Here is a 17,338-nt window from a genome sequence, read left to right as displayed (position 1 = left end):
ATTTTTTACGTATAATTTTTTAGAGTACATTATAAATATTACATACTTGTACATTAATATAAATATTCAGTGGTTGACCTGACACTTGCTTTTGTGACACCAAATTCAAAAAAATTACAAATACTTTTTTGTTTTTTACTTCTTATTATGTTATTAGGGTTCTAAGTGACACAAATGCTTAGTTTATTAACTCATTGTGGCATATATGTTATGATGAAACAAATTAATTGTGTTATTTACATTCGTTTATTAACTTAAAAATAGAGCATAAATTTAAAATTGTAATACATTATTTGAATAATATCAATAATTTATAAATTCGAATGTTGATAAAATTTAAATTATACACTCTTTAAGATTTATAAACTTTATTAAATTTTAACAATTAAAAATAATGTATTAAATCTATATCATATTTTTAAATAATATTATTGAAATAATATTAATAATGTCATAACAATGTATTGCTTAAAAATAATGTCATATGAATGTATCAAATTCATAAATCTATTAAAAATTTGAAAACTTATAAACTTATTAATATATATTTAAAAAGTGAATAATTAGTTGCGTTTTCCTGAAAAAATGCCACAAAATCTAAATATTAGTGACGTTTTGTCAATAAACGCTACAGATAATATAATAAAAATTGAACGAAACAACGCCGTTTTATTGACGAATTAAATATTAGTGGCGTTTTTTCTCAAAACGCCGTACAAGTTGTAAAATTAGTGGCGTTTCCTTGTAAGCGCCGTAAAAGTTGGAATAGAAAACGGGGTCGTTTTAAACATATATCAATTTTGGACTAAATCCCCGTTCCCAGCACCAAATCCCCTATCTGTCGAAATCCCTAATTCTTTTTTCTATCTGCGATTTCTTACATGCGATTCTTCAATTGAAAAGCTTCAGTGTTCCGTTGTTCGGTTTCTTGCAAACTTATAAGGATTATTTAGCTTCATTGTTTCGATTTCTTGCTAACTTACATAACCCACACAGAGAAGACGGAGAAGGTGGCCAGACATTCGGATTCTGTCGTCGGGGGAATCAGTATTTAAGGTTCGATTTCCCAATTCTGCGCATTTAAACATTGGGTTTTCTTGTCTTTGTTAATTTTTTTGTTTGTTATTTGTTGATGACCCTGAAATGTCTTGAAATCGTCTTCTCTGTGTATAGGGCTTTCGATCGTTTCATTTTTCTTCATCGTCGCGAAGGTACTGTAAAGCTTTCACTTCTTTTATACTGGGAATGCTTTCATTGGTTTCGAGTAAATGTTATGTTGTTGGTGACGACGGTTTGGAGTAAATGTTATGCTTTCATTTCTTTTCTGTTGGTGTCGATGAAATCATGTGCTTGCTTTTTTTAGATGAAATTTTGATGTGTAATTTAGGTTTTATTTTATTAATTGATAAAAAAAAATTGTTACAAGTTTATGATGATTACATTTCCAGGTAATGAATTTGATTTTAATGGATTTTTATGAGACTATGTTTCTCAATATTTTAATGACAGATTCCTTCAATTTAGGTTTTGAGGTTCGTAAGAGTAGTATAAAATCTCAAAAAAGAAATTCAAAAAATCATTCAAGAAATCAAAAAAGAAATCATGAATTTAGGTTTTGGATTTTAATTGGTTTTTGCAGCTAAGATGGTACCTTCTATTGGTTTTTGCTGCTAAGATGGTACCTTCTATTGATTTCTGCTGCTAAATGGCTAAGAGCTCATCCATACCATTGACTTTCTCATCATAATCTGGTTTGCACATTATGCATAATCTGGTTTTCCATATCATTTAAGCATATGAGTGTCTTTAAATCACTATTTTTAATTTAAGAATGTGAGTTAAAATATAATGTTGGGTTCTACTTTCATTTTCTGGTTTTTATCTTAAATTATAATGTTCTAACTATGACTCGTAATTGGATGTAAACTTATTCATAATCACATTTAGACTTTGCTTAAATCACAAATTGTACCTCATGTGTTCGGTTTTCTTTGTTGAAAATCAATTCTTTTACTTGGTAACAGTTCTTGTAGCTTAGAAAGGAATATGAACACAAAATTTTCCCTTTCTCTAGCATGTTTTTTCTGCAGCAGCTTCGTGCAAAAAACACAATTATATAATTAATTGAAAAGAACTATGAGTTTTTGAATAACATAGGACTATGAGTTTTGATTTTTTATTTCACATATGAAAAGAACTAATGTTATTAAAATTTAGTAATTTTTATGTAAAATTTGAAGGTTTTTATTTCACCAAAAGATTGCTATAAATAATTAATTTATTAAAGAGCATACCTTATAATTAATTTTTGTTATCATGTTATCATAAAAGACAAAATAAAATATAAAAAATATGTTTTCTATTAAAATTGACTATTAAAATAAAATGTTATTAGAGGATTATCATATCGTATGTTAAACTCATTTTTATATTGGCTATTGTGACCTAAGAGAACATGTGAGATGCTAGATTGAAGCAAATATATTAGGCATTGAAATATTCTTAATAATAATATTAATATTATATTAAATTTATTATTAAATATTATTAATAATTATATTAGTAATGTTATTAAATTATATATTATTTTATTAAATTGTATTTAACAATAATTATGTTAAAATATAATTAAATTATTTATTTTTATTTTTATTTTTATTTTTATTAAAATATAGTTAACAATAATCTTATTAAAATTTAATAACAATAACCTGACACTTGTACATTACAAAACTTACATAACCTACATAACTTACATAATACAAAACTTACATAACTTACATAACTTACATAATACAAAACTCACATAACTTAAATATCTTACACAACTTACATAACCTACATAATACATTTAACTTACAACTTACATAACATACATTACTTTGATAACTTACATAACTTACATAATACACAACTTACATAGCTTACTTAATACATAACTTACATAACTTATACACGTACATAACTTACATAATTTACTTAATACATAAATTATATCATATGATATACTCACATAACTCATTTATACTTACCATTGAACAACTTACCCTTGTAATTTCTGGTGAAAATCAGACTTCAAGAAATAAGAAATGGACCGGTCTTGGATGAATTTGTCAAGGGTAAGCGACAGTTATCGAAATGGAGTACAAACTTTTCTAAATTTTGCATTTCAATATGCAAGCTAAGAGAACATGATTCTTTGCCCGTGTAAGAAATGTGTCAACATAAACTGACATTATCGTGAAGTTGTATACGAGCATCTAATTGTTGATGGGTTTGTTTGGGGTTATAAACAATGGTTTTTTCATGGAGAATGTCCGCCTAGTACTTCCTCTTCAAAGATGGATGTATCTTATGATAGTACTGCTTACCATCAGTCTGTTAGAGGGGATGACATGGAAGGGATGTTGCGGGAAGCATTTAATATTCACAGTCATGGTTTACAGTCGTTCCCAGCCGACTTTGTGGCATCTGATGATTGTAATCTCGGTGGAAATGCTTTTACCGAACCCGGAAGAAGTGTACATCATGAAGAGCCGAATGGAGAAGCTGCAAAGTTCTACGCGCTACTTAATGACATGAACGAAGAACTGTATGAGGGATCAAAATTCTCAAAATTGTCTTTTTGTATTCGTCTTTTTCAGTTAAAATGTTTGGGAGGGTGTACCGGGAACTCTTTGACATTGCTGTTAGAGTTTTTGAGAGAAATGTTTCCGTTTGCAAAAATCCCTCAATCATGCAAAGATATGAAGAAAATGATAAAATATTTAGGTCTTGGGTACACCAAAATTCATAGTTGCCCGAATGACTGCATGTTGTATTGGGGCGATCGGAGAAACCAACAGTGCTGTCATATATGCGGCCAATCACGTTGGATAAATAGAAACACAGAAGATGGGAACGACGATGAAAATGTTGCACAACCAAGACAGAATCCGGTCAAGATTTTGCGGTATTTTCTATTGATACCAAGGCTTCAAAGGCTTTTCATGTCGTCGAAGACAGTGGAGTCTATGATGTGACACTATGATAGACGAACCGATGATGGGAAGATGAGGCATCCAACAGATTCTTTAGCTTGGAAATCATTTAACAATAAATTTCCAAGCTTTGCAAGCGATCCTAGGAGTGTGAGGCTTGGGCTAGCATCTAATGGATTTAATCTTTTCAAGATTATGAGCACTGCGTACAGTACTTGGCCAGTAGTGCTTGTTCCTTACAATCTGCCTCCGTATATTTGCATGAAGCAATCTTCCCTTATGTTATCTATGATTATCCCTGGAGAGAAAGGGCTTGGGAATGATATCGACATTTATTTACAGCCACTTATTGAAGAGTTAAAATAATTATGGGCTGGTGTCGAGACATACGATGTGCTGAGAAAGGAGAACTTTAATTTACGTGCAGCTTTGATGTGGACCATTAGTGACTTCCCGCTTATGCCAATTTATCCGGTTGGAGTACCAAGGGTCGTTATGCGTGTCCTTGTTGTGCTGCACAAACATGTTCGCAATGGTTGTACAATGGGAAGAAGTTCTCTTACATGGGGCATCGTCGGTGGTTACCGGAAAATCATAGATTTAGATTTTAGAGTTCTGTATTTGACGGTACTGAAGAGTTCAGAGAAGCTCCTTCGCAGACCAGTGGCTCTGAAATCTTGTTCATGTTGGAAGATATGAATTTCATTTATGGGAAGATGAACCAACCACCAAGCACGCAAAGAAATAGAAGATTAAATGATGAAGCTGATGATGACTCTGATGAAGAGGATGATCCTAATGAGGTGGAGTTGTGGAAAAAAAGAAGTATTTTTTTTAGTTGTCTTATTGGGAGCATCACCTTTTACGACACAATCTTGATGTTATGCACATTGAGAAAAATGTCTGCGAGAACATTGTGGGTACAATTTTGAATGTCGGCAGAAAATCAAAAGACAATCTTCAGAGTCGACTTGATTTAGTCCAAATGGGAATTCGGCCTGATCTTCATCCCAATCCACTTTCGAATGGGAAATATCAGTTGCCGCATTCTATTTTCTCAATGTCCAAGACGGAGAAAGAACTGTTTTGCATGATGTTGAAGGATATAAAGGTTCTAGATGCGTATGCATCAAATATATATCGATGTGTTAGTGTTAAAGATCGAAGATTATATTCGCTAAAATCATATGACTATCACATCTTGATGCAAGATTTACTGCCAGTTGCTCTACGATGTTGTATGTCGAAGAAGGTGACGTCTTGTATAATTGAACTATCCAATATAATGAAAGCCATTTGTGGCAAAGTGTTGGATGTTCAAGAACTTCAGAAGGTACAGGATCGGGCCGCTTTGCCTTTATGCAACATGGAGAAAATCATCCCACCTTCTTTCTTCACCATTATGGTTCACTTGATAATCCATCTCCCGCACGAAGCAATTCTTGGCGGACCCGTTTTCTATCGATGGATGTATCCCATAGAAAGGTGTTAATTAAAATTTTTAAAATTTTCCTTCATTCACCTCTATGCCTTTAGTTACAACTTTTGATAATGTTGTATATTGTGTTTAGGTTCCTATCCAAATTAAAGTCTTACTGCCGCAACAAGCGATATCCAGAAGGATCGATTGCTGAAGGCTACTTGGCAGAGGAATGTATGACCTTCTGCTCAAGATATTTGGAAGATGTTGAAACAAGGTTGAACAGACCAAATAGGAATGCTGGACTCACGGACCATAACTTAGCCGATACTTATCTATTCCAAAGTTTTGGAGAACCAATCGGTAAAGTTAAAATTGCAGAATTAGATCATTTATCGTGGGTACAAGCACATCGATATGTTCTGTTTCACCACGAATCATTGGAACCTTTACGAAAGTAAGTTCTATAAATTTGATAAATATTTATCAAACTAAAAATTGTTTATCTTCTAACAAAGTAAACATTTTTTAACATAGCGAGTACAAACAAATATTGAGATGTCGTTCGCGCTCCCGAAGAACACAAAATCAAGATATCAATAAGTTGTTTACAGAATCTTTTTATGAATGGTTAAGCCAAACGGTATGCAGTTGGAGCTTCCGCTTACAAATAATAATGTTTTCTCATAACATTTTTAATTACTCAGTTTACTTTCCATTCAATAGGTTTGGAGTGGGAAGAACGTAAACGACGAAGTTAAATGGCTCTCCCAAGGTCCAAATCGAGTGGTTAAAAGATATAGTACGTTCCTCATCAACGGATTCAGATTTCATACAAAATATCGCGAGAGGTTGAGGAGAACGCAAAATTGTGGAATAGTTGTTAATTCTGTAATTACAAGTTATGCTAGTGCTAGGGACAATAATCCTGTCGAGGGAAATGTGGAATATTTCGGACATCTTACTGACATAATTGAGTTGGATTACTACGGCAAATGGAAATTGTCTTATTTCGAGGTGATTGGGCCAATGTTAATACAGCTTGTGGAATTAAGTAAGATCAATTTGGTTTTACAATGCTGAACTTTGACCGATTGATTCACACAGGACAACAACTGATAGATGAGCCGTATGTACTCTCATCTCAAGTTAAACAAGTTTTTTACTCAAAAGATCCAACTGATGAGGGTTGGTACGTTGTACTCCGTAACATCCCTAGAGACTTGTTTGACATGGGCAGTGGAAGTAGAGATAACATCGACGACAGATCAGAAACTTTGCCCTTTCCAGAACAAAACTTAAACGATAATATCCCTAGTACTAGTGCACAATTTCAATGGGTTCGTCAGGATACGGATGAAGATATTTACGAATAATGATGTAGTAAGATTTTACGATTGTTTAATTATATGTAATATCATAATTTAAATCTTGGTCTTATTATATATTTTAACTATTTCATATGTGCTGTTATTGTTGTAATTAGTTATTAAGTTTTCAACTATTTTATGTGTATTGTAGATAAAATGCCTAGAAGAAAAATTCTAAGGGGAAGCATTGTTCAAAATGATCCAAACTCGACAGAAACAAATAGTACTGAACAACAGACAGCAATTGGATCTTCGAATGTTCCGATTACACCCAAGGATCCTACAGAAGTTCAAAGTAATTTTACATTTAATTTACATGCGTGTTGACTTATAATTGATTTATTTTTCAAATTCTTATATTATAATATACCATTTGTAACTGAAAATGGTGGGACGCGCAGAGGTCGAGGACGTACGCTGCTTAGAGAGTTATACGAGTTAGATCCAGTCGAGCGTGTCAAAGTTGGACGAAACAGTTTTGGTCAGCCTGTTGGATCAGAAGCTCGACTTTTAGTAGGATACATGAGCGTTTTAGCACGAAATGCGAATATGTTGCCTATCAACTACGAGTCATGGAATCAAATGTCCGATAGCAACAAAAACCAAGCCCTCGATAATATTAAGGTAACAAAATGTTAATGTCATCTATAATGCTTGGGAAATAGTTTCATTTATATTTACTTTATTAACTTGTGTTTTTTGTAGGCGAGGGTTGCTTTAGAGGTCTCGGGTGCTTATGTAAAGAAGGCATTGGGAAAAAGATGGAGAGACAATAAAAGTACTTTGAAGAAAAATTATTATTAGACAAAAACAACCTTCGATGAGAAATTGCAAAATGTCCCGCCGGGTATGTTGAGGTACTAATGGGAAGATGCAGTTAGATTTTGCATTCGAAGAAAGACGAGGTATGACGTACTTCCAAACTATTGTAATTATTTTGGTTTATAGTATTTACTATTTACGTACTAAAAATTTCATAACGTAGGATCGTGAACAAGTTGGAAAAAGCAGCAGGCAGAAACAAAAATTCACTCACACAGCCGGGTCGAGAAGTTTTGCATGTATAGCTGAGGCGGAGGTATTTTTAATTTTTAATATTGTCAAATATGTATAACTTTCCATTAAATAATATTTTTACTACTATATTGTAGGAACTGTCGTCCGGTCAAAAAGTTGGACGCCTTCAACTTTTTGAAATTACACATAGGAAGAAAGATGGATCTCCCAGGACTCCTGAAGCTGGTGAAATAATGGTACATTTACTTAATACGATTTGACTTGTTTTAGTTATTTATAGTGTTTATTTTCTAATGGTTTAATTCATTGCTTGTAATACGACTATTGTTATGTTGCATATGTTTTTTAATATATATTGCGTTCCTAACTATGTGATTTATTTATTAGGAAAAACTAAAGGATAAAAAGGCGGAGTACGAAGCGATTGCTTCTAGTGATAGTTCTGTTCATCTTGAAGACATTGATAACTGGATTATTACTGAAGTTTTGGGTCCTGAAAGGTATGGTCGGATTCGATTTCAAGGATCTTTTGTTAGCCCAACCCAATATTTTGGATCCAGCTCGCAGTAATACATGGCTTCGGGGAGTCAGGCTCAAGCTGAAGTTTAGAGGTTAAAAGACCAAATGGCTCAGATGCAAGCGACCACAGTTGAGGTTCAAAGGAAATATGAAGAACTCCAGCTACAACTTAAAGCAGAGGCGGCAGCGAGGGAAGCAGTGACTGCAGCGAGGGAAGCAAAAGCTGCAGCGAGAGAAGCAAAGCAGAGCAAAAAGTACGATGAACTCCAGCAGCAGCTTCAGACTATGATGAAGATGTTTCAGTCGCAACTTCCACCGTCATAGTGTATTGCATAAATATTTTTATTATTTTAACATTTAACATTTTTGCAAAAATAATATGAATTCACTTTTATTTATTGATATTAATATTATTTTATTCGCTTGATTTGAAATATTATATAAATTTATTGCTTTTGGCTAGTTTAGATCTGGTTGCTCTTGATTTGTTGCTACAGGAGGGCTAAAAAATGAAAAATTTAATATAAAAATCCCCAAAATAATGGCGTTTTTGTATAAAAGTGCCGACGCTTAGAAAAAAACGCCGTTAAAGACCATGTTCTTTAGAGGCGCTTAAACAAAAACGCCGCTAAAAACCATGTTCTTTAGCGGCGGCGTTTTTGTTTGTAAACGCTGCAAACGTTTGCGACGTTTTCGTTAACGGCCTTTTTTGCGTTGAAAAGCGCCGCTAAAGGCCTAAAAAAACCCCGCTAAAGACCTGTTTTGGTGTAGTGAGGAAGAAAAAAGGCTGAATTTTGACTGATGGCTACTCCTCGTGCAGCATATAAAAGGCTAATAGAGTAAATATGGCTCTACACCAGTAACATCTATTACTGGTAGAATTAAAGTAGGTTTTTAGAATTGTATTGGTGTTTAAACTAATTAAATTACGAATTCTTTGTTCAACTAGTTTATCTTGAATAAATTTTTAAAAAAAATTATAACTATTAAAAATAGAAAAACCGGTTTAATCTCATATTCAATTGATTTTTAATTCGATCCAATCAATCCATACCGACTCGTGGCAGTTTAACCCATTATTTCCAATCTAACCAATCTAATTCTCAAAATAATGACTATAAAAAACGGAAACAAACAAATTCAAACTAGATACGGTATTGATTTAGCTATTTAAAATAACTGAAACTAAACATCTCACTCATTCAAAAATTCTCAGATATCTTCACCACTAAATCAAATTCCAATTTGTGGATGGCGACAGCCAATAGCCAACATGTTATCAAATTGTCATTGACTGCTACAGCTGACTTTTGGGTTCCAGCAACAACTTAGGATTACCCACGTGGCAGTAGCCAAATGGGGAATTCATGATAGCAAATGGTTTTATATATTTTTAATTGGATTTGAATATTCTCTGAATCATACAAATGATTCTATACTACCCGTTGAATATTCCACCTCAGTAAACTAATAAAAAAAATAATGCTAAAATAATCATTTGGCCGAAACCCAGTTCATACACAAAGGAGTATCCTTGCATTTTTGTCAAAGGTGAAGTTTGATTATAGAACACGGCACCCCGCATCCATACAAACAAAATTAAAATGCCTTTTTCATAATTGTTATTAAAATATAAAGAGAGATGATTTAATCCACTGTTATTGGTTTTTAAAATTCCACTAACACTAAAAACTAATCTAGTTAACTGCAGGGGGTATTTAATAATTAAGGCAACCAACTATCAACCGATAGAATTGAAGCCGCACTGATTTGATTTGTAGCCAAAGGTCTTGAAAATTTGTAAAACGTGGTCTATCATTTTAAGTCATGTTGTATGCTATGTTCACTTTCTTCACGCCATGATTGTGCCTCCCCTTTTCTTCTTCCTCCAATTTAGGACTCAGAAAAAAAAGACGAGGCCACACTGGACTTTTTATAGCAATAAACAAAAAGTCTTAACGAAGAATCTCCGACCAAGTCAATCAACGCCCTTTAAGTTCCAAACTGTGGGCCCCCACTTCCATCACCGCCTAAGTCAAATGATTTTTTACATTAAATTTTATTTTAAGGTAAATTACAGTATTGGTCACTCAATTCTGGATTATTTTCTTTTTCTATCACTCAATTATAAAAATTATAAAATGATGATTCAATTTTTTTGAATTTATCCTTTTTGGTCACTAACAGTTAAATCTTTGACGGGTATCCAACGTGGCCATTTAATCAAAGGTTCCACATAAGAAACGCTGCATTTTGGTTTCATTTTTTTCTTGTTCTAATGTTTTCAAAATAGAATTTAATTGAAATAAAAATTTAAACCTAACTAAAAGTGTATTGACACAAATGAAGCATCTGTTCATTTTTTTTCTTTTGTTCCATATAGGGTTTTTTACTGGAAAATCTGACTTGTGGTGCAACTAGCAATGGATCGCAGAGGGCCTTCTATTCAACACGGTAAGAAGTTTTTTTATTTGCATTGTTCCAAAAATTGTATTTTGTTTTTTTTAAATTTTGGGGAATGTGTTAGGGTTTTGGTTTTCCTCCCTTCCTCTTCTTTGTTTTCTTGCTTAAAATCTTCATTGGTTCATTTTAGGGTTTGATGAAGAAGAAGAAAACTATTTCAAATGTTTTAGGGTGAAAATGGGATTTGGAGGTTGTATATATAAAAGGTTTTTATAAAATATTGTTATAGTACAAAGACATGGAAATTTTATGTTTCTTACGTGGAATCTAGCTGGCAATTAACATTTGATTTAACAACCACGTTAGATCTTTTGTTAAGGATTTAACCGCCAGTGAGAAAAAAAATTCAAAAAGTTGAGTGATGGTTTCATAATTTTTTGTAGTTGGGTGACAAAAAAGAAATTAATCCATAATTGGGTGACCATGACTGTAGTTTGCCAAAAACCTTAACTTTTACTCTTTTATTGTAGTACACACAATTATCATCACTCTGGTTTTCATGCCATCAGCCGCTAGACTTGAAATGCATTTCATGCCAACCTCTCCCTTTCACTGCATTCAAGTCCAATTTCTTTTTCAAGGTTAAGTAATGGTTAAAGAATGAGACTCGGCGCAAGGCCGTTGTACTGATGATCTTTAAGGTTGCCTTTTCACCCTCGGGAAGCAATTCCTCGCAGTAAACAATCCTCCAAGTCACAGTTTCTACAACCCCCAATACGTACATCTCTGAAATTTCCAATATGTTGTTTTTAATGCATAAATATCAAAATATTATTCCCACACATATGATGAAATCCGAAAACAACAACATTATGCTATAAGAAATTAACACCATTACAAGTATAGTACCGGACTCGGCACTATATAAGTAGTAGTACACTTTCTGTCAAAAATGAGCAAAGGCCAAAACTTAATTCACCTGCATAAGGATACACTACTCTCTCTCTCTCTCTCTCTCTCTCTCTCTCTCCCTCTCTCTCTCTCTCTCTCTCTTTTGTTCTAAAACATAATTCAACTCTATCCAGGGCCAACCATTAAGAGATGGAAATATCCAGTACTATTACTGAAACTGAGCCTCAGAAGTTTGCTCTTCCAGTGGATTCCGAACATAAGGCGACTGAGTTTCATTTGTTCTCGGCGGCTGCACCGCACATGCGAGCGTTTCACCTCTCCTGGATCTCATTCTTTTCCTGTTTTGTATCCACTTTTGCTGCTCCACCCCTCCTCCCTATCATACGTGACAACTTAAACCTCACAGCAACTGACATTGGCAATGCAGGGGTTGCATCTGTCTCTGGTGCAGTCTTTGCCCGGATTGCCATGGGAACTGCTTGTGACTTATTCGGACCACGTCTTGCATCAGCATCCCTCATCCTCCTCACTGCGCCTGCTGTTTACTTCACCTCCATCGCCTCCTCGCCCATTTCCTTCCTTCTCGTCCGTTTTTTCACAGGCTTCTCCCTTGCCACTTTTGTGTCGGCACAATTCTGGATGAGCTCCATGTTTTCAGGTCCGGTAGTCGGTACCGCTAACGGTGTAGCAGCCGGCTGGGGCAACCTCGGAGGCGGAGCCACACAGCTTATCATGCCCCTTGTTTTTTCTCTTATCCGTGACATTGGTGCGGTCAAATTCACAGCTTGGCGAATTGCTTTCTTCATTCCTGCTCTGTTCCAGACATTATCAGCTTTTGCCATTCTGATCTTTGGCCAGGATTTGCCAGATGGGAATTACCAAAGGCTGCAAAATTCAGGGAATAAACAGAAAGATAAATTCTCTCGCGTGTTCTACCATGGGATCACAAATTACAGAGGATGGATCTTGGCCTTGACTTATGGATATTGTTTCGGGGTGGAGTTGACAGTGGACAACATCATTGCCGAGTACTTTTACGACCGGTTCAATCTGAAACTCCATACAGCAGGAATTATTGCGGCAAGCTTTGGGTTAGCAAATCTAGTTTCACGACCTGCAGGAGGTGTGCTGTCTGATATGATGGCGAAGAGGTTTGGAATGAGGGGTAGGCTTTGGGCCTTATGGGCGGTGCAGACCTTGGGAGGGGTATTCTGCATCATTCTGGGGCAGGTTGGATCATTGACCGCATCTATCGTAGTCATGATTGTTTTCTCAGTCTTTGTTCAAGCGGCATGTGGTCTTACATTTGGAGTGGTTCCCTTTGTTTCCCGAAGGTAAGGTTTCCACAGTTTGCCTAGTACACTATAATTTCCATTTGTTTGGTGGTAATGATAGCATGGATTACATTTGCCTCAGGTCATTGGGTGTCATATCTGGGATGACAGGAGGAGGTGGAAATGTGGGTGCAGTGCTGACTCAATTAATTTTCTTCAAAGGCTCCAAATATTCTAAAGAAACTGGAATAACTCTGATGGGTATCATGATCGTATGCTGCACCCTCCCAATATTTCTCATATATTTCCCACAATGGGGTGGGATGTTTTGTGGTCCATCTTTGGAAAAGATTGCCACAGAAGAAGACTATTACTTGTCTGAATGGAGTTCAAAAGAGCAAGGCAAAGGTCTACATCAGGCAAGCTTGAAGTTTGCTGATAACAGCAGAAGTGAAAGAGGAAGAAGGGTGCACTCTCAAACTTTGTCCTCTAATGCTACTCCATCGGCAAATGTTTAGCCACTCCCACAAGTTTTCCCAATATATTTTTATTTTAGAAGTACTTTTGTCTATATTTCTTATCATGAGCCGCTTAAGTGTCGCAAGTATAGACATTTCCGTAGTTATTCATGTCATATTGGCCTCAATTAGGGGAAAGGCTTATAGTTTGAGATTCCAACCTCAAACCTACTCAATACTGTGTTCTAATAAAATCCCATAGTATCTGTATGTACCAGTTGTCTTCTTCTTTTCACTTCCTTTTTTGTCCTTTTGCTTTGGGAACATGAGTTTGAAGTTTTATATCTGAATTTCGTTTAGTATATTATTTGTCAACAACATTTGTATGTATAAAAATTTCAATTTCACGTCCACACGAATTAAACTTCACAAATATAGTTGAAATAATGATTCATTATTGAGGAGAAAAGTGTAAGAATATTCATGCAACCCCAAGGAAACAACAACAGATAATTCTTCCTAACGGTTTAACTTAAAGGCCTTCCGTAATTTCTACATCTTATTCCTTATTGGCAACCTTGCCATGTTAGATAATAATATTATACCATTTAGAAAATTTAATAAGCTTCAAATTATAACCATAGTTGTGCTTTAAAGATATAATTTTTGTATCTAAAATCATTCTATAAAGACATCATTTTTATATTAATATTTTTAGAGGCATGACAAATGTTAAACAACATTTTTTGAAGCCTTTGAGTTTGGAAAAAGCATTTTTCCAATCAAATAAGGGTTTGATAATGTTAAAAACTATAAAGGATTGAGTTCAAATCTTATTATTTGTATTTATGTTCCTATTTTTCTATATAAAAGAAATGAAATGAGAAAAATATAATTAAAATAATATAATTTACTTTGTAAAAGTTAGGGTATAAATCCTATTATAAGTTGGTTCTTGGTTAACTCATGACACTAAACTTAGTAAATGGTTTAATATTAGTAGAGATACCCAACTAAGTTGATGTCCAGATGACTTATGACACCAATGGTTTAATATTAGTGGAGACTTATATGGAGTATACAATAATTTCCCTATTGAAATTCATTTCAAATATATAAAATTATATATTTTAATTTATAATGATTATTTAATATTTTAAATATAGTTTATATAATAACTTAAATTTTAGAAAAAAATTATATTAATTACTTAAAAAGTATATAAATTTATATTAAAATATTATTAATGAGTTATAATAAGTTATTTTATTATATTTTATTAAAACATCATAATATTAACGAATTTAAATATATAATTTTATTTATAATATCATATCTAAAATAATATTTTTTTTCACCGCATTTTATTAAAGTTTTAAGTAAAGTGTTTCGCATACCTCAAAACCCTTTCATTTTTCTAATAATTAAGACTTCAATGAAATTTCAACTTAAAGCTGAAATGATGGATGCTTTTAAGATGGAGGTTGAACCAAAAATTATTTTATGATTACAATTTGAAAGTGTCGTTCAGTTTTTGGTTAGCCAAACTTTATTGCAAATTAAAAGTTTTGTTCATGTTATTGGAGATGTAGTTTACTAATTCATAATTTTAGAAAATTCCACTAAAATGAATACAAAATTTTGGCTAATTTTAAATACAATATCAATAGATTGAATTTTATTTATTTTAAGAATAGGGTGGCAAGATGAATTTAAAAAAGGGTTAATCCATTAATTTATATATTTGTATTTAGTTAGTATCTAATATTTTTTTTTATTTAATTGGTACCTGAACTTGAATTACATCATCTAAGTTGGTAAGTGCGTACTAACACTGTTAGTTTATCTAATGTGACACTGATAGTCAATCTAAAGATGACATGCGATGGCCTCTCAGTATACCATGAAAAACATAAATTAAAAAAATACCTTTATATATATATATATAAATTAATAAACAAATATATATTTTTCTTTGATGTATTTTTAGTAATTTAATATATTTTATTTCTTTTATAAAATATTATGTTATTCTTGTTTTGAAAAATATATAAAATATAAAAATCCTATAATATTTTGAAAAATATATTATATACATTTATCAAAAATTAAAAATTAAAAATTTATATAAAAGAACTAAAAATTTATAGATTTATAAAAGAATTAAAATGTAGTCTAGAAAAAATCTGGACACTAATTTGTCTAAGTTTATTATTGATGTAAAAACAAAATAATCGTATAAATAACATGATATTTTATTAAAAAAATATATGTGTATTAGAGTTTTGTAAATTAGAAGCTAAAATCTTATTAGTTGAAATGGTTTTAGTATAGCTTGAAGAACAGAAGTTATGAATAGAGAAAAATGTTACCCTGGGCTGGGGAGATCAAAAGCCCATTGGAAAATTTTCCCAAGATGTACAGATTCAACGAGTCCAAGGGGAGGAAGACAGACAAGATCTGGTAGATGCTGCTCCTGCTATTTTGATTAATTGTGTATTTGGAATAAATAGAGTTGATTTAAGCATTTTAAAATAATTTAATCTATCTTAATTAATCATCCTTTAACTGCTATATGCCATAAAATATGAATTTGGAATCTTTGGAGTTAATTGGGTAATTTAGGTGTTTTAAAATAATTTAATTAAAATTTTAAATTTTAGCATTATATTAATAAAATAAAAATATTCCATAAGCTATTATTTAGTAACATTATTATTTTTAATTGTATTTTTCTAATTTTTTTACTGTACATATATATTCATTTTTTTAAAAATTACACAATTTTGCCGATTGAGTCTTAACTCAATTGGTATCGGCATTATTGTCAGTGCAGGAGGACATGGGTTCAAATGCGTTGAAGCACATTATCCTCCTATTTAAGGGTTAAGAAATGTTATGAGTAGTTCTACGGTTGTATAAAATAATAGATATAATAAAAACCTATAGGGAGATTAATGTTAAAAAAGTTACACAATTTTAAATAAATTTAATACTATCATTAGGTATATTTGCATACTATAATTGAATATGCCATTGCCTATAGGGTTTTTATAATTGAATTTATTATTTAAAAATTATCTTTATTTTCCTTTTTATTATTTAATTGCAGGTAAAAAAAATAAGAAATTTTTATAAAATTTAAATTTTATTTTGTTTATCATAACAACATAAACTACTTAAAATGGAAAACAAAAACATATATAAATTGAAAGATACATTATACAAATATTTATTTTTGATAGAATGGTAGGTATGATTTTTGTAATATAAGTATATTTTTGGCAACATTTAATAAAGTAAATTCATACAATCAAAGAAACAACAAATTGTTAAACTTTATTATTATTATTATTATTATTATTATTATTATTTCATTTTAAGTTAATTTTAAATATTATGAAATATTAACAAATTAATATAAATGGTAACTTAATTAAGTTTTTGCAAATGGAAATCTTTTAACTATGTAAATCATATAACTCCTTTATATAGTAATTTATTAAAAAGTTTTAAATTGTAAAATATGTATCTCTCTCACAAAATCTCTTTGATCACCCATTTTTCAAAATTTTAAAATTTGAAAACTTAAGTATTAAGTATAAAGTGAGCTACATTATTTAGCTTATGATTTTTATATTTAAGAATAAAAATATATTTATATATATAATTATTAAAAGGACAAACTAAAAAAATAGTCACTTTTGTTTGCCTTAAATTACATTTTAGTCACTTATGTTTGAAATGTTATGTTTTAAGGTCAGTTCTTCATTGCTTTTGAGAAGTGCTGTGGAAAAGTGCTTTTGAAAAATTTGAGTGTTTGGTATTGCTGTTAAAAAGTACTTTTGAAGAATAAAATATCCATTTTAGACATGATATTATAAAGTAACAAATATGTATTTATAATGTTCAAATTAGTTAATATTATGATATTTTAGCAAAAATATAAAAAATAATTTATTATAACTTATTGTTAATATTTTAA

At 31.9% G+C, this 17,338-nt stretch overlaps 1 protein-coding gene across 1 annotated transcript; it reads left to right on the top strand.

Annotated features, from left to right (window-relative positions):
• Window positions 1–11,596: 11,596 nt before the first annotated feature.
• On the top strand, window positions 11,597–13,627 carry LOC107946235 (high affinity nitrate transporter 2.5). The gene is made up of 2 exons (XM_016880473.2): window positions 11,597–12,955; window positions 13,038–13,627. The coding sequence occupies exons 1-2, from the start codon at window positions 11,811–11,813 to the stop codon at window positions 13,411–13,413; spliced, it is 1,521 nt and encodes a 506-aa protein (XP_016735962.2). The 5' UTR covers window positions 11,597–11,810; the 3' UTR covers window positions 13,414–13,627.
• Window positions 13,628–17,338: the final 3,711 nt, after the last annotated feature.

The sequence above is a fragment of the Gossypium hirsutum genome, chromosome D12 (assembly GCF_007990345.1).
Source record: "Gossypium hirsutum isolate 1008001.06 chromosome D12, Gossypium_hirsutum_v2.1, whole genome shotgun sequence".
NCBI lineage: Eukaryota > Viridiplantae > Streptophyta > Magnoliopsida > Malvales > Malvaceae > Gossypium > Gossypium hirsutum.
The sequence above is the reverse complement of the archived record's forward strand: the minus strand, read 5'-3'. Positions and strand labels throughout refer to the sequence as shown.

What these genes read in the sequence shown, in the direction of transcription:
- LOC107946235 (XM_016880473.2), top strand. Translation starts at nt 11,811, where the DNA reads ATGGAAATATCCAGTACTATTACTGAAACTGAGCCTCAGAAGTTTGCT. An exon ending in GTTCCCTTTGTTTCCCGAAG is followed by an intron (nt 12,956 to 13,037) that starts GTAAGGTTTCCA and finishes CATTTGCCTCAG; the next exon opens with GTCATTGGGTGTCATATCTG.